Below are 20231 nucleotides of genomic sequence, written 5' to 3' on the forward strand. Positions count from 1 at the left end.
GGGGGGGGCGGGGAAGGACTTCAATTCCCTTCCGAGGGGACACAGTCTGTCCTGAAACGCTCCACGTCCATGGCGCGCCCACCCTTTCTCACAGGCCAAGAGGCTCACACCCCCCTTTAGCTTCTGGGAAACTGGCGACCCCAGTAGCAGGCGTGAGGTGTCCAAGGTGACCACAAATGACAGACACCTGCACCCCCACGCGCCACGCTCTGCTCCTGGCCAGAAACACCGGGAAGCCCACCGGAGACAGCCCCCCATCCCGCCCTGACCCCGGATTCTGACCAGCCGTCCGTCTCCCGGCCCCACCGCCCGGGCACCTGTGCGGCCTCGGTTTAGCCCCGAGGACTGGAGGCGGGAGAGTCACCGCGTAAGCAGTGTGGCTTCGTGGCGTGAACACGAGATCACGTGTCTGTAAAGTGGGCATTTCTTCCCATTGTGTGTTTGCTTAAACATGGAAGCTCCGGGGACAAAAGAGAAAATCCAGCCAGCGGAACCTGGAGGGTGCCTGGAGCCTTCCCCACAGAACACCTGTCACCTACACGACTCGGTGACTGGTCTCCCCACAGGCGCTGAAGGCCGAGCGAGGGCAGACTCTGTCCCAGGGCTGGCCCTGACGCCAGGCACGGATGTCCACCTGCCTCTCCCAGCAGCCCGTGTCCCCTCCGGCCTGGGTGTCTGGGCTGTTCCTTCCGGGGTGGCCGTGCGGCCACGGAGAGCTCTCCACACATTGTAAGTTTCCGTGTGGATGTGGTGCAGTGCCTGCCTCCAGGACCAAGCTGACCCCGACCTTGTCCAGCTCCGTCAGATGCCAGGAAAGACTCTGGGAACCAGCGGCAAGAAGGCACCACCTCTGGGCCCAAAGCAGACGTGAGCCCTCCCCTGGGGAAGGGGTGTGGGGGGGGACCAAACTGCAGGTTATCTCAGGCAAACTGCTAAGGAAACTTAAAACTCGTCATTTCGTGTGCAGATTCTCCAGTCCAGGTGTTAGTGGCACTTGGATCTTCTGGAGGTCAGAGCTCTGTGTCCATCGCTCCCTCTGTCCTGCCTGCTGCGTCCGACCCCCGCAGGGCTCTGCGCCCCCGGCCGTGCCATCCGCCCCTCCTGGCCTCGGTTCTCAGGTCCCCAGTGGCATCGATGTCCCACCGACAGCCCGACAGTCTCCGACTGTCCCTCCCCAGACCCTCTGAGAGCTCCCCACAGACGCTCAGCCCCAAACCCAACTTGGCAGACCTTCCCCCGCCCCCCACCCCCTAAAAGCACGGCCGGTGCTCAGGAGTGGGGCAGCATTGGTGCACGAGCGTTTTCCAGGACAGGGACTCAGAGCCACCGTGGCCTCTCGCTGCCACGTCAGGACTGGGGTCTGCGCTGGTCTGGGCCGAGGCTCATCGGGGCTAGTGGCCTCATTACCCGCCGTCCAGGCCACTTTTACCGAGAGGCCGCTCACTGGAGAGGAATCGCGTGCAGACCTCGTCCCCTCCACCCGTGTTCAAGCCCCACGGCCACGTCTGAGCTTCACGGGGAGGAAACGAGAGACCGTCCTGCCACGGCCAGGAAACAAAGCTGTCGGGAGAACCTTGCGAAGCTGTCCCCGCAGAGACTGGACAGGACACCCTGGTGGGGGGACATGCCCACAGGCCCGGGGTGTGGAAAGGCCTCCCTGCTGGGCTGCAGACAAGTGGTCAGTCAGGGACTGAGAAGGGTTCCGGTGGGTTCCTGCCTGGTCTTTACGTGATCACCTGGACAGGCCACTGCCCACTGACGCGGCCTCGCTGCTCCTGGGTCCTCCGCCGGGATCACGGGCCAACGAAGGTCATTCTGTGAGCATCTGGTTGTCCAGCCAACTCTGGACAAAAAAGGACACCGTCCTTTCTGTGGCTCCGAGATGATCATGCGCTGTTGGTTCAGAAGACCTAACCCCCTTCCTCCTGTGACCCAGACCTGCAGAGCCCAGACTGAGGGGCCTGTCCCCTCTGGGACAGGGACAGTTCCCCCCCAACATCAAACTGCTGGTCTCTGTCTTTTTTTGGTTTAATGAAAGAAAGTTTGCTCATCACATAAGGATACACAACGCTGCTTCTAACTCCAAAGAGGGCGCAGATCCAGAGCAGCATCTGCCCACGAGCTGGCCCCCCGGCGTGTTCAGTTCACCCCACCCCAGGCCCAGCCCTAACCTCCCAGCAGCCTGGCTGGGAGCTCCCTCCCGCCTCCTCCCTGGTGGACGGGAGTCTGTCTCCCTTCATGCGCAACACCTGGAATGTTCTCTCCACGTCAGACCTCCGAGGCCACGCCATTACCCACGTGGACAGAGAGCCATCGAGGTCCGGCGACTTCTGCCCGATGGTGCTATTCCCCAGCTCTTGGGTTATCGGATCACCTTCCCTTAAGGAAATCGAAGGACTCGACACGTTTTCTGGTTCCTCCATGTGCCCTTGGGTCCATGGCCCTCTTCTCCAGGTGGGCTGGCTCCCGAGGAAGCCACTGGGGGGTTGGGCACAGCCCCTGTCCACCCTGTCCAGTGTGCATTTTGGTGGAGCTGTTTGCACCGTTAGCTGGGAAAGTGGAAGTTTCAGAGGCTGTGAGGCCCAGACATGGTTACTAGAGCATTTTAGAACAGTAGTTATAAACTGCGACTTCTGGGTAGAACCCCAAACCCCAGGGAAAATCGTAAATGTGGCAGGAAGTCGTGAAGACGAGGTCTTAGCCGGGGCACTGGTGTGCCTGCCTGTCCCTTGCTGCTTTCTCCATCCCTTCCGTGAGGCGGAGACCGTGACATTATAACGTCCCCCTCCCCACAGGGTCCTCGTGTTGTGTTGAGCAAGGCTCTGAGCTGCAGAGGACAGAATCTATCCTAGTGGTGTTCACAGCACAGGTTTCCTAGTGGGACATCAGGAGACTCACTGAAATGCCACTGGAGACTCGGGCTCTGAGCTTCCAGAACAACTCGGGCGCCTCACTGGAGTCACTCTGGTACAGGAGCTCCTGGCGTCCTCACACCCAGGAGCAGCTGCGTGGGCCCGTCCCTGCTGGCACGATCACCTTCACCCCGAGTCGGACGTGGGTCCACGGGGCTGGCAGAGCCGGTGCCGGCAGCCTCAAGGTAAGCAGGGCTTCTGGATGTGATGGCGGGAAAGCAGGTTCACCACGGTGAGAAGCTTTCCAACTATGCTAACAGGCTGTTAAGTTTGGACAGAGCCGGGCTCCCACAGATTCCCCTTTCTAGGCTCACGCCTGCATTTCCTGGTTCTGCAGAAGCCCCTGTTCAACCTTTCAGTTTAGGGCATCCGAAGAAGTCTATAGAACAAAGATTTTGATTTTGTTGTGACTTGCTGGTTCTGTCACTTTTTTGCAGCCTTTCTGTATCGAGTAACGATTCTCAGCTGTTAATGGCCCCGAACTCGTGCTTTTGTTTCCCCCAGCTGCTGCCCCCAACACCTACCCAGATAGGTGCACTGGATCTGGGACCCCGAGGGACGCCCCGGCTCTGCTGCCGCATTTCCCAATCTTTCTTGCCCTCAGTTTGCACGTTATAAAGTCAGGTCACGCTGCCGACTTCAACAGTTGTTAAGGGTTGGATGACCGGTGGGTGAAACAGGGCCACATGGGCGGACATCAACACTTAGGATTCCTTACCCCTTCCCTTCCTCTCTTCCACCTCGAGTAGAGCCTTTCTGCTAAACTGTGCTAAACGATTTAGTTTCTGCTAAACTGCTAAATTATTATTTAAATAATTTAAACAATATTTAAAACAAAGAAAGTAAAAACCACCTATATTCCAGGCACATTGGGCAATTATGTAAGTAATGTAAAATCACTCCCTTGTTTGGTAATCAGTCCCTCACTGGACTCCACTACCCACAGGGAGCCTCTGCTACAAGTTTCATGTGTATCACTGTAAATATTTTATTCGAAACTCTTTTTTTCCCCCACTTAACAGGAAGCCATGGGTATCTTCCCAGGTCAGCATATAAATACCTGCATCACTATGTTAAGGGTGACACACAGTATCCCATAGTGTTACTGAACCATGGGTCCACTGGCAAACATCAGGTTATTTTCAAGTTCTTGTCGCCAACATCCCCACACATGTGTCCGACTCTCTCTCACTGGCATTTCCAGAGGAATGGGTCCTAAAACGGGACTCTTGTATCACAGACTATAAACGTTCACCATGTTGTTAAAACTGCCATCTTGACATATTGTATTGATTTTCACTCATCCAAAACAGTGCCTCTTTCCCTCATCGTCCCCAGTCTTCAGTTCTGGCCCGTCTGTTAGGTTAAGATGGCATGTCACCTAGCGGGTAGATTGCCCTGTACTCCTTCTGCAAAGTGCCTGTTCATGTCATTTGCCCATTTTCTGACTGGGTGACCTTTTCTTTTAGCTTTGTATGGTAGAGGTACTAATCCCTTGTCTGTTGTAGATGTAAAACTGGTTTTCTTGCAGGTAGTCATTTGTCCTTTGTGATGATCTAACTACTCTGGGCTCTTGGGAGGCAAGGCACCTCCACCTGCAGATGGTTCAGGGCCAAGCTCAGCAGTGTCTGCTGCATAAATAAGTGAATCTACACGTGGATGGCAGATCAATCAAGGGACAGTCAGTCTGCATTAGTGAAAACTCTACATTAGGAGATTAAAAACATTTTTATGTTTATTTATTTTTGAGAGAGAGAGAGAGAGAGAGAGAGAGCATGAGCAGGGGAGGGGCAGAGAGAGAGGGAGACACAGAATCGGAAGCAGGCTCCAGGCTCTGAGCGGTTAGCACAGTGTCTGATGCGGGGCTTGACCTCGCGAACAGCAAGATCATGACCTGAGCCAGAGTCGGACACTCAACCGACTGAGCCACCCGGGTGCCCCATGGAGATTTGAAAAAATAAAATGTATATGCTGGAAATCGTGTCCATTTTCTGAAAGATTCATCTTCAGTTCAGATCATTGCAGAAAAACCACTGTGGGTCATGGATGTTACTTTTCAATCCCTGGGCATCCTGAGGCCCTCAGAATGAATACGACACACATACATCACGCAGCAGTGCCCATATATGTAAATAGCACATAGGAAACTAGAAAACTGTGCATCTACCTTGACTAAGAACTAAACAAAGATTAACACGCTAATATGTAATTGTGTCATGAGGCATCCTACAGACTGCTAAACTCCACACAATATCAAGGGATCATTAAGCATGTTTCTAATGACTTTATTTTGGGGGGTTTATGTCATAGAAAAAACTCTGGGCTCCTAGCTTGGCACCGGTCAACTGAGTGACCAGGTTAAGTCCCTCAACCTTGATTTCATCATCTGTGAAGAGAGATTTCCGCCCAGCTTACGTCCACCACTCATCATCCAATCTGCACCTGGCAGACCTCTCACGGTACAGGTCATGTAATTTAAGCGAGGAGCACAGGGGCGCCGGGGGGTGGGGGGCTCAGTCAGTTGTGTCCGACTTGATTTCGGCTCGGGGCATGATCCTAGGGTCATGGGGTTGAGCCCCGTGTCGGGCTCCGTGCTGACAGTGTGGAGCCTGCTTGGGATTCTCTCTGTCTTTTCCTCTGCCCCCCTCCCTTGCTCACTCTGTCTCCAAAATGAAAGAAATAAAAATTTTTAAAAAATTAAATGAGGATCACGTACAGGTGACCCCAAGAGTATAGTGGATGGAACCATTGATGCAACGTCTAGAACATAAGCAAATGCAGCTTACTGCAAACACAGGGAGACTGACTGGAGAGGGATAAAGTCTTTGTTACTTTGAAGCGTTTGCTGAAATACCCACACTGGAGACACCGTGTGCACACGTTCTCCACACCACGCGCATCTGCTACCACACCGGCACGTGCACAGATGGCGTCCGTGACACAGAGCCCGCTGACAGCCCGCAGACCGTGCTCCCGAGAGGACAGAGTGACCACGGCTGGGGCGGCACCTGTGCAGGGAGTGTGCCTCGTCGAGTCCCTGCCGCCCTGAGGGGGTAGGGCGTCGCCGGCTTTAGTTTATAGATTCCGAAGGTGAATCTTCCCTCCATCTTTGGTTAAGGCCTTGCTCCTTCATCCCAGGCAATCCTAATATTCACGAGGCACTTGGACCCTCGTCCCAACACCTTCACGTCTCCACTTGAACAGGTGTCTTCTTGTTCAGTTATCTGCTTTGCAAATTTCTTTTTCTTGGGGGCGTCAGCTCTGCTCCTTACGGACTGAAGCTTTCCTAAAGGCAGGGCTCCCCCTCCTCGGCCTCCCTCCCCGTGCCCTGCGCGCATGGCTTTCAGTGAGGCTCTTTTCCCGTGAGCTGCCGTAGGGGCTCCATCTCTCAAGGACTCGGTCTAGTGAGGGAGACAGAGAATCAGGCGGTTGTTAGCACCGGTGCCAGAGGGACCCGACGCCAACGACCAGGGCAGTTTCCTGTGGCCGCTCAGGATGCCACACTGTGTGAAGGACCATCGCCTGATTCTCCCAGACCCAAATACGGCAGCACAACACAAAGAACTGGTCTTCCCTCCTGCCTGAAGGGGCTCCCGATTCAGGATGAGCTCTGCAACCCGCGGGGTTTGTAGCTATCAACCCACAGATGAGAAAAATCAGTTTTTGTTTCCAGAGCAAGATCTGTCCCTACATGTTTTCTAAGTCACAGTGATTTGGAGGAGGGACTGAATTCCGTCTCAAAGTTTGCTTCTCTAGCTTCCGCTTACCCTGGGACAGACAAGCAAGCGCCGTGTGGTCTGTCAGTCTGGCGGGGAAGGTCCCCTGCCTGACATTCGCCGCCTGGACCGTGTGATAGATCTGCAACCACACGAGAATGTTCCATAGTTTGCCCCCCACCCCCTCGGTACGAACCACTGAGAACACATCGCAGCTTAGCTGTTCTGCTTGATCTGAGCACAGGAAGCGCGGCCCCCACGTCACCGAAGTCACAGGGTGGGGCCGCTCACCACTGGACGTCCCCTGACAGAGCTCCTGCCACCACTTACCTTCTTACTCAGGTTAAAAGTTGACGGCTCTCAAGGTTACCAAAATCCAAGCCCTTGGAGAAAGTCCAGGCCGGAAGGGAAGAGCCCTTCTGAATGAAAGAGGCTTTGCTGTCCGCCCTGCCCGAACCGTAAACCGCCCCAGGTCTCAGGAGGGCCAAGCTGATGTGCCATGGACGCCCATCCCTGACAGCAAGCCACCGCCACTGCCTTCACGTGGATGGACCCGTGCTGCCCCCGGTCATTTGCTCGGCTGCTCCCGTGTGCACACGCTGTGCTCTCCAAACCTTATGAGAACACAAGTTACTCTCTTGGTTTTGTTTTTCTTCATGAAAACCCCAAAATTTGGGCTGTTAAAACATTGTTAAGGACAAAAGGCACAAGATTCTACTAATCAACCATGGATACTCATTCCTTTTTTTTCATATATTTAACGCAAAGATCTGAAACCTCATAGTGTACAAAACCAAACATTAAAGAAAGTGGCTGTTTTACAAAAAGACATTGTAGATTAATACAAAATTGGAAATCAACTAAATGCCAACGAACATTCTGGAAAGATCCATGATCCATAAAGCGTATTTGAACATTACAGTTTCTTCTGCATTAAAGAAAAAAAAAAAAAGATGGCCTCATGACTTCAACACATTTCTATGTCCATGGCTGTGTCTGAACCTTATGAAAAAAAATCCAATTGATTGGGGCGCCTGGGTGGCGCAGTCGGTTAAGCGTCCGACTTCAGCCAGGTCACGATCTCGCGGTCCGTGAGTTCGAGCCCCGCGTCGGGCTCTGGGCTGATGGCTCGGAGCCTGGAGCCTGTTTCCGATTCTGTGTCTCCCTCTCTCTCTGCCCCTCCCCCGTTCATGCTCTGTCTCTCTCTGTCCCAAAAATAAATAAACGTTGAAAAAAAAAAATCCAATTGAATCTTCAGATGTTGTTTTTAACAGAGACTTAACTTTTTTCTTCTAAAATGACTCTCCTTGTTAAAGAGAAAAGACAATTGTGTTCGGTCATTGCTTGCTTGTATCTCATTCAGAAAGTGTCGCAGCTGCTGGGGGGTGGGGAGGCAGTTTCCATGTGAGGCGAGTGAATCAGGACCCCTTCCTAACCTTCTGCAAGACCCCGCCTGTAACACTAGTCTCCAAATCACCCGTTGCAGTAGTTTCAAAGTTTAGAATGATTATGGCTGCAGCCCAGAGTACCACGATGAAACTTACTATCACAACAGCGAAGCGCAACTTTAGAGAATATCGTTTCGGGAGGCAGGACGTTTTATGGTGACTCACAGGAGAGAGGAACATACGCGGATGACGGGCGGCTTATTTCAATCAACGCAGCTCTTCTCTGAAAAACTTTGTGCTTTCGGCCCACGGCACTTTCCAATCAAGTTGAGATTTAAGAAGTGAGCTCGGAGGGAAAATGTCAGGGACAAACTTGGGAACGTGGGCTCGCAGCTGAAGGTACGTGCTGTTGTGGTAACGGACGGTGTGCAAACACTTCCCAGGGAAAGGGCTCTTTTCCCCACGTGTACTTTGACCTCTTCTCTGCACTGGACAGTGGATGAAATTTCTGTTGAGACAAAACTAGAAACAGGGGCCCTTCGCCACCCAGTAACGACTTAAAAAAAAGCTTTCTAGTCCCAGCTAACAAATTCTTAAAGAAATTCCTTCATGAAAACATAGCTCAAAGCCCAGAGTCCGGAGGTGAACCCGCCACACTCAGGGTTCAGGGCAATGAGGCGACGCGGCGGAGAGTCGGACCCGCAGCCCCGGGGCCCACATGTGGCAGAGACTGTGCAGAGGCCACGACTGGGCAGCTGGTGTCTGGCAAGGGGCAGTGGAGGGATGTGTCCGTGGAGGACGTCTTTAGGGACACCGTGCGGCAGAAGGATCAGAGACTGTTCTCACTTCAGAGAGCAGGAGGAGGACCAGATGGGGGAAGAGCTACGGGACCAGACCTGGGGGCAGCCATGGGAGTCGGTAGCGAGCCCCTCGTCACGCAAGTGACGAAGGAGCTGGAAAGCTACTTAACGGACCTGTGTGCTGTGTACAGCGAACCATAGGTCCCTTCCGACTCCCGACGGCGTTTCTCAGGCCCTGGAATACCGTTCAGAGCCGATCTGGACAACTATTCCCAGAAAATGAGCGATACAGCTTCGGGAAAGAACGCGGTATTTAAGGCACCTCCCCGGGCTCTCTTCAGAGGACCCAGCTGGAGGCAGATGGGAGGGGGGCACTTCACGGGAGAAGCCCCCTCACCCTGAAAGCTTCAAGGGGGCGTGGTCTGTCTTACCCGCGTCAGTCAAATGCGCCCTATCATGTGCTCTCCGGGCCGGACACGTGGCCTGATGCGGACGCAGCCCCCACCCCCGGGTTATCAGGTGTAATAAGGGAACAATCGTACATTGTGGCTAGTGTGAAGTCCCCCATTTGGATGTAAACAAGTTATTGGCCTCATGGAAAGTCCACTCATGCAGACGGGCAGAATGCACCATTAATACACCGGGCACATGATCTTTAAGTGAGGCCTCCCTGTCGTGTAGTCCCTGGACCCCAGCCAAGGTGGCTCTAATAAAATCAGGATTTATGCAGGGCAACCAAACGCCCAGATCAGGGTATTGGGGGCAACCTTGTTGCCGGGAGACCTGCGTTTCCGGGCACCTCAGACCCTCGCTCTGGGGCTCGCGGCTACGGGGCGGCAGAGACTCGGACAGGCGCGCTCGTCAGGCCGGGTATAAAGGTAAAAAACTTTATGAACTTTGTACTGTTTGAAAATATAAAATCCAATAATCAGACAACGCTCCTTAGAAATGTGAGTTTGTTGTTTCTCATAAAAAATATAAAAAATATTCCATGATTTTTGACAAAGTGCAACTTGTTCCTGCCATTTTTGGGCTCCCTTTCCACACTTACAGGTTTTACCTCCATTTCAAAGGAACAACTGAAAGGCATCAGTTCTGAATTTAGCACTATATTTATTAGAGTGTTTTTATCAACAAGCTTTCACCAGAAAGTTCCGAGTGCGTGAACGCAGGGGGCTCACTGTCCTCACTGTCTGCAGAGTCGCCCTCTGGGCAGGACCCAGGCTGCGCGTCCCCCGTTAGACGGTTAAACACAAAGTGTGGTTCATTCTGACCGGACTGTTCCAGATCCTGTGACAAGCACAGCCCTGTGTTCCTGTCTGTCTTGTCCGTCTGGCCCCCTGGACCCGAGCCCTGGCTCCTGGCCCCTCCGCTGCCCTCCACGTGCCTGACGTCTCTGTTCCTAGCAAGCCCCCTTTGGCTGTTCTCAGGATCACAATGCGCTTTTCGTGGGGACCCAGGGCTTCTGCAGCCACAGGCCGACGGCCCCACCGTCGGGGGAACGTGCCCCACGCTCGGGAGACCGTGAGTGCGGGTCTTCTCTGGGGCCTGAATGTGCTGCACGGGGTGCAGGACAAAGCTCGTGGGCAGAGGATTCTGCGGTCCCGGTGGCCTCGCTCCGCCCTGCAGGCAGGGACAGCGATGGACGTGCGGGATGGTGCACATGAAGCCTTCGGGGGCCCGGTGTGCGCCCTTCTGCACGTGCACGAGGCTGCCGGCGGGGGCAGCGCACTGGGGACACAGGCCGTCACCCGCCTGCTGGCCGGCATGTGGGCCAGGCGTCGGGTGTCTGTAGGCATCTGGACAAGTGCATGTCTGACTCAGAGAGAAGAAGTGACACACGGCGTGCTGCTCGAGAGGGGGCGGGAACGGGGCACCGCCGCCATCGCCCCCGGGGCCTCTGCTGTACGCGGCACGCACCGGCATCCCGAAGTTCCTCACGGCGCCGTCGGAAAACTCGGAGCAGATGTGGGTCTCCTCGGAGGCGCTGCCGCTGCGGGACGCCAGGGGCTCTAACTCATAAAACTCATGCTCCATTTCGGATTTGGGGGCCCCGGGATCTAAATGATACGCATTCACGGTGTGTGTTTGTCCCTTGTCCCCGGAGCTCGTGGACACGGCGTGGGAGAAGGCGGAACACCGGAGTCTCCCAGGTGAAGGAATCTGACCACAGGCGCCCTGGGGCCCGAGGCAGCGGCACAGGCACTGGAAGAAGAAGGTGGCGAAAGCCCAGCTGACACACATGATGAGCATCATGAAGGTGCCCAGCTGGGTGTACGCCAGAACCGTGGACGGCATCATCATGGCCCCGGCCACAAAGGTGGTCAGAGCGGCCATGGCCATCGCGGAGCCCATGCGACTCAGGGAGAAGATCACCTTCCCCTCCCGGTCGGCATCCGGGGCCAGGCGGTAAGCGACCCCGTAGTGGACGGCGAAGTCCACAGACAGACCGACCGCCACGGAGATGGTCACCGACTCCAGGACGTTCAGCTCCCAGCCCAGCAGGACGAGAGAGCCCACGGTGACAAATATGGTTCCCGTGATCGAGACGATGGCGAAGAGGCTGATGAAGACATTCAAGGTGGTGAGCAGCATCACGCTGAACGCCACGGCCACGGAGAGCCCCATGGCGATGAGGGTGCCGTCCGAGAGGCTGTCCTGCAGGTCGTAGAACTCCAGGTTGCTGACGAACCAGCCGTTGCTGAGGCCCTCGGGAGCCGAGCTCAGCTCCCTGGAGATCCACGCGTCCACCTCCTTGTAAAACTGGTGCATCTTCTCGTAAGCCAGCGTGAACAGGTAGGTGCTCTGGAACTCGAGCACGACGGCCCTGATGGTGTCGTTGATGTCAAACCTCGGCCCCGGCGTCTTGCTGTCCAGGTGGTACCCCGTGCTCCGTTCCAGCTCCATGATGGCCCTCTTGATGCACAGCTCAAAAATCTCCTGCTTGTAGGGGAAACTCCAGCGCCTGCAGCAGAGGTACAGGGCCGGCTCGTCACAGTCCTGGTTTTCCATCCACTGCTTGAACGTCTCGATGAAGCAGCTCGTGAAATCCTGCTCATCCGTCTGGTGAAAGAAAGTCTGGTTTCTCAGCTTTTGACAGAAGTGCAAGATCCAGACCTGGGAAGCGGGGCTCGCGATGTTAAAGCTGCCATCCAGGGCCAGCTTCCCTTTGCTCTTGGGGTTCAGGGGGTCGCCGTTGTCCTCCGGGGACACGCCCCAGACCACCGTGATGGGCATGTGCAGCTCCTCCCCGCGGTGCACGCGCTCGAACATGAAGAGCTTTTTGTACTCGGCGTCGTAGCGCTCGAAGGGGTGCGAGGCCCTGAAGAGCTGGAACTCATTCAGCTCCAGGGAGGGGAGCTTCATCTTGGGGTTCACGCACACGACGTAGGCCCCGCCCACGGTCAGGGCCAGGAACCAGAACAGCCAGACGTAGCGAAACTTGATGACCACGCACGGCAACACCTTCTCGAAGAAAACTCGCGAGGCTTCGGAGACGGCGAACAGCAGCCGGTGGCACTTGCGGCGAGCCGCCGCCCAGCAGCTCTTGCCGACGTACTGCTGCGGCGGCTTTCGGAAGCCGCTGAAGAGGTTGAGGAGGTACCGCTCGTGCAGGACGACGACGGCCGGAAGCCACGTGACCATCAGCACGTAGTTCACCAGGACCGCCGTGCCCGCGTACACGCCGAAGCACCGGATGGCGGTGATGTTGCTCACGTAGTTGGCGTAGAAGGCCGCGGCCGTGGTGAAGCTGGTGACGAACATGGACAGCGCTGCGTGCTGCAGGGTGACGCCCACCGTCTCCGCCGTCCCCGCGTGGGGCTTGTCGCCCTTGGCGTGGCTCCAGACGTCACACAGGACGAACGCGTCGTCTGCGCCAATTCCGACCAAGATGACGAGCGCGGTGAGGTTCATGAATGGGAAGAACTCGAAGCTGAACACCACGCGGTAGAGGAAGTAGGAGACGATCAGGGAGCTGATGACGGCAAACACGGTCATGAGGGTGATGAACAGGGACCGCGTGTAGGCGCACATGACCAGCAGCACCAGCAGGACGGCGATGGCCGGGTAGGCCGTGTCCGTCAGGAGGTGGTCCTGGAACAGGCTGTGCTTGAGGCCGAACTCGATGCCCGCCACGCTGGTGACGCCGTCGGAGCCGTTCCAGGCCACGAAGTTGTCCAGGTAGATGTCCATCATGCTCTCCCCTTTCTCCGTGGGGGAAAAGAGCATGCTGTACCTCAGCGCGGGCGCAGTGGGGCCGGCGGCCTTTGGGGCCGCGAAGTCTTTGTCCACCAGGTAGTGCAGGATCTGGTACACGGCGTTGTACTTGGTGCACTTGCGCGGCACGCCCGTGCACTTGAGCTGGCCCTTCCTCCTGGCCGCCGCGTCCCAGCAGTCGGGCCCGAGCGTGCCGTTGTGGTAGTGCCTGGCGCAGGCCCGCAGCAGCTTCAGGGTGTGAGCGACGTCTCGCTCCACGATGCTCTGGCAGGACGACCGGTTGTTGAGGATGGCGATGTAGTTCCCCAGCGTCCAGCTGGGGCAGCAGGACGCGGCCGTGGTCCTCTGGCACAGGTCCCCGAACTGCGGGTGGGCTCTGATCTGCAGAGAGAGACGCGGAGACCGGCGTTTAAAACCGCTTCCCTCAAAGGTCCGAGTTAAGGCGGCCTGGAGGGGCGGGGGAGTCTTACGGGCTAGTTAACCTCCTCCCAGGACGAGGTGGGCGTCCCCCAGGCCTGCGCCTCGGGGCGGGGGCGGGGGGGTGGGGGGGGCGCAAACTGCTCGGCGCACTGACACGCAAGCGCGAAACCACCAGCGGTTTGGTTTTAAGGAGACAAAGTCAGCGCCTTTTCAGGACGCAGGCCTTCGGAGTCTCTTTAGAAAGCGACAAAGAGGATGGGACACGCGGCTTACGTATACACACCTGCAGGATTAATTCAGAGAACAGACAACAGCTGTCCAATTGACAGAGGGACAAATGGGTGGCTTTGCCTAAAGCTTCTGGTCGTCGGCATGAAACCTGTGGTGACCGGGAGCTAGATCTCAGCCAGCTGAGCTGGAAGCCAAGACGATATTCCCCAGAAAACCGTCCGCGAGCCCGGAAGTGACCCTGGTGATGTCAGGAGCAATGGTCCTCAGTTAAAATATCCCACGTTTCTGATTTTTTATTTTTTTTCAACGTTTATTTATTTTTGGGACAGAGAGAGACAGAGCATGAACGGGGGAGGGGCAGAGAGAGAGGGAGACACAGAATCGGAAACAGGCTCCAGGCTCTGAGCCGTCAGCCCAGAGCCCGACGCGGGGCTTGAACTCACGGACCGCGAGATCGTGACCTGGCTGAGGTCGGACGCTTAACCGACTGCGCCACCCAGGCGCCCCGATTTTTTAAAAATATATGTGTACACTTAATGAGACAAATAAGCAGGCGTTGGTTTCTTCCACATCCTTAAAGGCTTATTCAAGTTGCATAAAACTCCTTTTGGGGTTTGGGGACAGCACGAGAGTTCTGGATTTAGTGTGGACAGCGCCTCATTTAGAACACTGTCCCACCACCGCCCAAACCTGTAAATTACATGAGTGGCCCCCTCCCGAGAGCCAGTTTAGGAAATATCCCCCTTCTCTTGGGCCTGCCAGAGACTTCTCTTCGGAAGGTGGCCCACTCATCTCGGTTTATCAAAGGCTGTTCCAGGGAGGAAACTCCAAAGTTCAAGGAGGGTGTGACTGTTTCTTCTACTGGGATTAAACGACTCCCCCTTTACGCTTAATCAATCATATGCTGAAGTATCTTTGCAAAGCAAAGGGGACGTGGGGACAGATCGCGTCTTTGGTACTTAGACTCCTCCAAGAACCGGCTTCCCACGCCCCTGGCTGTTGAGACCCCTGAGCGGGACCAGTCTTGGCAGGCGGGTGTAGAGGAAACACTGCACGTGCATCCCAAGCATCAGAGCCAGGGCACCCACCATGGGGATTCATTGTCTGCTTCTGTATACATTTGAAATTTTCCATAATTAAAAAATTTTAAAGACTACTCTATTGAAGGTGAAGAAAAATGAGCCCAAAGGGTTATGATTCAGGCATACTAAAATGGTTATTTTAACAAAGGCTTAATTTTTAAGCTCATTTCCAGAGAGCAATAATTATCTGACATTTTATAAACCGGTATGATTAGTATTTAATTCTTTGTATGCTAACACAGGGGAAGCCCTGGGATCACGTCTCTCTGGTTTTCATGGCAGATAACCAGTTTTGCCCCACAGAGAAGTACCACACCAGCCCCTGGAGTCGGCCTGGTGACTCAGGAGAAAGGTAACGTAGCCCTGATGTCTGAGTTTCAGATGGAGGAAAATGCATCCGTTATGAAGCCTGCCATCAGCTGAGAGGAACAGACGTGTAGTTGTTGAAATAACCACATGCCAGAGAGAAAGGAAATAGAGTTGCCAGCTAAAACTAGGCAAAAAATAACCTTCAATAACCTTTTCAAGTAACAGCAGGGTTTGTGTGTGTGTGCCTGACCAGAGATTACAAAGTTAGACAACATAAATGCAGACTAAAGACAGTCGTATTTTGATGGCTGTTATCAAAAACACATGCCAGTGGGGCCCCTGGAGACCAGCCCTCAAATCCAAAGGTGGTGCTGGCTGATGTACAACCTTCCACACAGTTTTCGAGGACCCTGACAGGGTTAGAAGGGACAGAGGAAAGATGTTGTGACTGATACTCTTTACCCCAAGTTGGATGCCAGCACCCTGAATCTAAAGGGTTGGAGTCCAAGAGAATGTTTAGGCTTTCCAGGAGTAAAGCCCTATGTTCCCCTCCATCTGTCCATCCACCTATCTGTACGTCCATCCATCTACCCATCCACCCACCCATCCGTCCACCCATCCACCCACCCACCCATCTGTCCACCCATCTACCTACCCACCCATTTGTCCATCCACTCACCACCCATCCATCCATCCATCCACCCACCCGCCCATCCATCCACCCATCTACCTACCCATCCATCCATCTGTCCATCCACCAAGCCACCCGTCCATCCACCCATCCACTCAAAAGAAAAACAATACTTATTGAGAACCTACACATGAAGAGTAAGGTACAGCAATCCTTGTCCTTGAGTTGCGCACAGTGAGGCAGAGAAATAAAAAGCTCAAGTCACTATAATTCAACAGGGGAAGCAGGAGGGATGTGTAAGGGTCTGTGTGAACCTGCAGAGGGGGCACCCACGTCTGAAGGGCTTGGTTGTTCATGACGGGGATGGCGAGACCCACAGGCGTTTGTCATGCTGTGGGGCTTAAAGAGATCACAAGCAGGCGATCTTCACGCAGAAAGCAGGTTTTCAGAAAGAGATTCACGGGAATGATTGCAAAATCTTTTAAGTTCTCAAACTGGGAACTTTCAGTGAAAGTAATTTCTTGTAATTTAAGAGCAGGTGGCCTTTCTGTTCTCGTCAGTCACAGATGGGACTTTTTAGGGAGTCATTTTGCTTCTATGGCTATAACAGGTCTGCGCACACACCCATTTCCAGAGAGCAGCAGGGGTGAGGCTGACTTAGAATGGGAGGAAGCAAGAGAAGAGAGAAAAAGAAGACACTGGCAGAGTTTTCAATGGTGCCTTAACTTGTAAAGCTATTGGCTAGGCCGGAGGCACTTTAAGAGGCTGAGAGAAGAATGACTATCAGCACGGGGTCTCATCCACTCTTCCCCCACGTGACACCCCTCTTGTACTAAAAGCTCAAGAGACCCAGGGAGACGAGGCACAGCAGGGCCCCGCTGTCCTCTGTAACACAAGTACCACACATTTCTGGAGTCCACTAAGCTGCAGGGGGGCTCACGTGTCCACAAAACTTACCCGGTAAACAGGGTGTTAGGCGCTAAATCTCACATCTCTTTGACAAGCTGGCTGCTTGAGTGCTAAGTTCCATGATGGGCAAAGACTAAGAATCAGGGTAAAGGGTTTCCAGCAGAGTCAGGACCCGGGAAACACTCTGCCGGGTCTAATGGCCGTCCGCCAGCGCGTCCCTTGGGATGTCAAGGCAGAAAAGGGTAATGAAGATCCGGGGAGTCCGCTGAGCAAACCAGCATTGTGTCAGGCGGTACACGGCAGCATCAGAAACAGGAGCCACTCGCTTTGGAAACCAAACCCCATCGGTATCCTGAGCACCAGGGGCACATAACTTCAAGGGAATCTGGGGTTTGAGCTCAGTGCGCTGCAAACACAAGCAGGTGACGAGGGACACGTGTGGCCTCGCTGAGCCTTCACCCCGATTACCAGCCATCTTCCGGTCATCGCACCCGCCGTTAAGCCCTCTTGCTCAGTACCCCTTGGTGTGGGTCCCATCCAGCTTGATGGCTGCTTGAGCGCAAGGGCGGGGGTGGGGGGTGAGGGGAGGAGGAGGGAGAGGCTGACAAGCGGCGTGTGCACAGTTTGCGTGAATCACGACCGGGACAAATAACGCTCTGCAAAGGGTCTCGACCCGGGAGACCCGGAAAGGGTACGGTAGTCACCTGCAGACTGAGCTGCTAGGTGACAGTTATTACGTCGGGTGTCAGGGAATGCACGATCTCTGCGAGGAAGGTTTACTGTTCCGTACTCACTGCAGAGGCTGTGTGTGCCACTGTTAAAAACAGCATTTAACAAGGAAAATCACAACCTGCTCTATGAGGTGGGAATTCTGGGGCCTCGACCCCCTATTTATGCATTTGTCGTGATCTGTAACTGGCTTGACCATTCCTGCAGACGCACGTCTTGGGCCTGCTCCTCAGATTTTCAGGGGACTAGATGCTTGCCACATTCTCGCAGGAATTGCAAACTCGAACTCACGGCCATCCGGCCCTGATAACCAGAGCACGCTGGGAAACAGACAAGAGGGCACACTGCTCCTTCAACAGTCTAAATGTTGCACATGCATCAGGCCAAACCACTGGGAAGCCACGTATTTAGATTTTACTGCTTTAATCCCCTGCAGAAATTGCTTTTGCCGGAACATTCTCCCGCTGCCAGCCTGAGGCACGGTTTAGAAATCCGCTCCAATTGAATACTGTGCGTCCCGTAAGCATGGTGGTACTTAACTTAAGGACTCTGACGGACGTCATACTTCTTCTACGGAGGCCACGGGGATGGTGCTCCCCGTATTAGTACGAGGGGAAGGGGAGCATCTTCTAAAACACGTTTGCTGCCCTATTTACCTGACTTTTGTCACCAATTGCGAGTTCTGTTTTGCTCTGGCTGCCAGGGAGGGAGGAGGGAGGAGTGCGGCTCACGGCCGTGCCACCGCGTACTGATCGCACCGTTCCTGTCCCTTCAGTTCTGTTACATTAGCCTTTTTGTGAGCTGCCTAGTCCTGCTGGCGTTTATCGTCTGAGAGAGTCTGACACACACCCACACGTACACGAAATAGCATCCACTCCCGTGGTGCCACAGCACTGCGTACGGGCCTTGGGCCTCTGGGTCCGTTCAGAGCCCAGCAGTGCTCACAGGATCGGCTGTTGCTCTTGTAAAAAAAACGTACTTTCTAGGCCACGAGGGCTCTGTGAGGATCATTTCGGTGGGAGAGGGCGTGTGTGATAACCCAAGACAAAACAGAAGAGGGGTGGTTGTCTTCTGCAGCATGACGCATGGCGGGAAACAGAGACTAACGTCAGGCTGGGCTCAAATCCCACACCTGCCGCTGACCACCTGCCCGGACTTTCCCCATCCACAAGAGAGGCCAATAGTAGGATTTAATTCATGACATTATCACAAGGACTTAAGGAAACAGTCCAGTGTCTGGAACACATCCTGACAAATCCAACAAAACCCAACAAACACCAGCTATGAATCAGCTGCGGGAATTCGGTCTCTTCAGAGTCTTTGGGGAGGGAAGGTTAAAAGGTCAACAGCAAAGGTGGGAAAGGAAGGACCAGAAGCCGTGGAGTCGCGGCACTGCTCTCCCGTGAGCGTGGTTACCACACAGCCATGTGTGCACAGAAGCCACGGGCGCCACGGTGGCAGGGCTGCTGGGGGGGGGGGGGGGGCGATGTGTCGCACATGCTAAACAGGGCTGTGCACGTTTACTCCTTGAGAGTTAACTTTCCATACGAGACAGGCTGTGACTCGTCCACAGTTTCCGAATAATGAACTGAGAGCTGTAGAAGAGAAGAAAATAAGGCAAACAAAGACTGACCGCTGATTAAGACACTTCGGTTTGTTTGTAGGTGGCCAGTGACTTTGGTCTGTTGGAGCCGGGCAGACTGAAGATGGCCCTCACAGAAAACCCTGGTGGCCCGACCAGCAGGAGATGCAGTCTTTCAGGATGAGGAGGAGAGTCACGGGGCCCAGAGGTGACCTGGGTGAGCCGCTCAGTTCACAGAAGGTATGTGAGTCAGCATGGTGGGCGCTGGCCCTGTGGCCCCCAAGAGCCCCGTCTGCTTCCCTGAGAAGCCCCGTGGCCGGGGTGCTGGGGCGTCAGGCTCGCTCTTAGGAGACACGTGGTCAGGTTTCCAGCAAAGCAGGGACTTCAGGCTAAGTTAAGAGTTACGCTAGGAGACCGGTGAGCGCCTTCCCTGCTGCTGGGACGGGTGCACAAGTGGCCCCGAAGGCAGTCTCAACTCGGAGAATCTGCCTCTGAGCACACGGAGCTGACAGCCCTTCCAGAGCCCGGAGGCCAACCCCACGTTTTCTGGGGCTGACCTCTCTCGGCTCCAGAGACCAAGAGCAGAGGGCTTCTTGTGTTGTATCCTCTGTCCTCAAGGGGTTTAGAGTTCAGGGCACCCTGGACTGGAGCGCTCTCCATCTACACACCCACATGCCTCGATGTCCCCTTCCCTAGCCTGTGCCCTGAATCTGCCACAAAGACCCGCTGGTTGACTGCCTGGTTAGGCCGCGGACAGCGCCTCAGTAGGCAACAACAGAAGTGGCTCGGAAAGGCAGAGCACGACCACAGAAAGGAAACATGCTGTGAAATTAAGACAAAAGACTGGACAGAGAACAGGGGTAGGAAAGAAAGAGTTCTTTATTGAAGAACATGGGGGCGCAGAGGCACCTGCATCCGAGGAGGTAGGAGTGTGGGGCGCCGGCCTCTGGCGGGTGGTCCCCGGGACTCAGGCACCAGGAACACTTACGTTCCAGCGGTTACCACGTCAGCAGGGAAAGGACTTTCAAAAATCTAATCTTATTTGCTGCAAATGAATTTCAGTTTTGCTTTACATACCCTTGCATTGTCTATACTGCACATGGATTTAATCGCAGGTAAACTCCACAGGGTCTCCCCTCCAGCTGCTGTGAACACCACTCTGGAGTACCGGTCGCCTGGTGACATGAAAAAAGAAAAGAAAAAGGTTATAACTGCCCATCAGACTCCGCTTTCAGGAATAGCTCGAACGGGAAAACACAAGTCAGTAACAGCAGGGGATCCTTTCCCCATTTTCCAGGAGAAAA

General features: G+C 54.7%; 1 protein-coding gene across 10 annotated transcripts in view; it reads right to left on the bottom strand.

Moving 5' to 3' along the window:
* Positions 1-9687: 9687 nt before the first annotated feature.
* DISP1 (dispatched RND transporter family member 1) overlaps positions 9688-20231 on the bottom strand; it is a 181225-nt gene continuing 170681 nt past the window's right edge. For all 10 annotated transcript variants that reach the window (XM_040451982.1, XM_040451981.1, XM_040451980.1 and 7 more), the window contains 2 exons: positions 20005-20102; positions 9688-13415 (listed from right to left, as the gene is read on the bottom strand). In XM_040451982.1, coding sequence (XP_040307916.1) covers positions 9933-13415; positions 20005-20102 — 3581 coding nt within the window. In that variant the 3' untranslated portion in view covers positions 9688-9932. The remainder of the gene's footprint in view (positions 13416-20004; positions 20103-20231) is intronic.

The sequence above is a fragment of the Herpailurus yagouaroundi genome, unplaced genomic scaffold, assembly GCF_014898765.1.
Source record: "Herpailurus yagouaroundi ecotype Mexico unplaced genomic scaffold, PumYag 205, whole genome shotgun sequence".
Classification (NCBI taxonomy): Eukaryota; Metazoa; Chordata; class Mammalia; order Carnivora; family Felidae; genus Herpailurus; species Herpailurus yagouaroundi.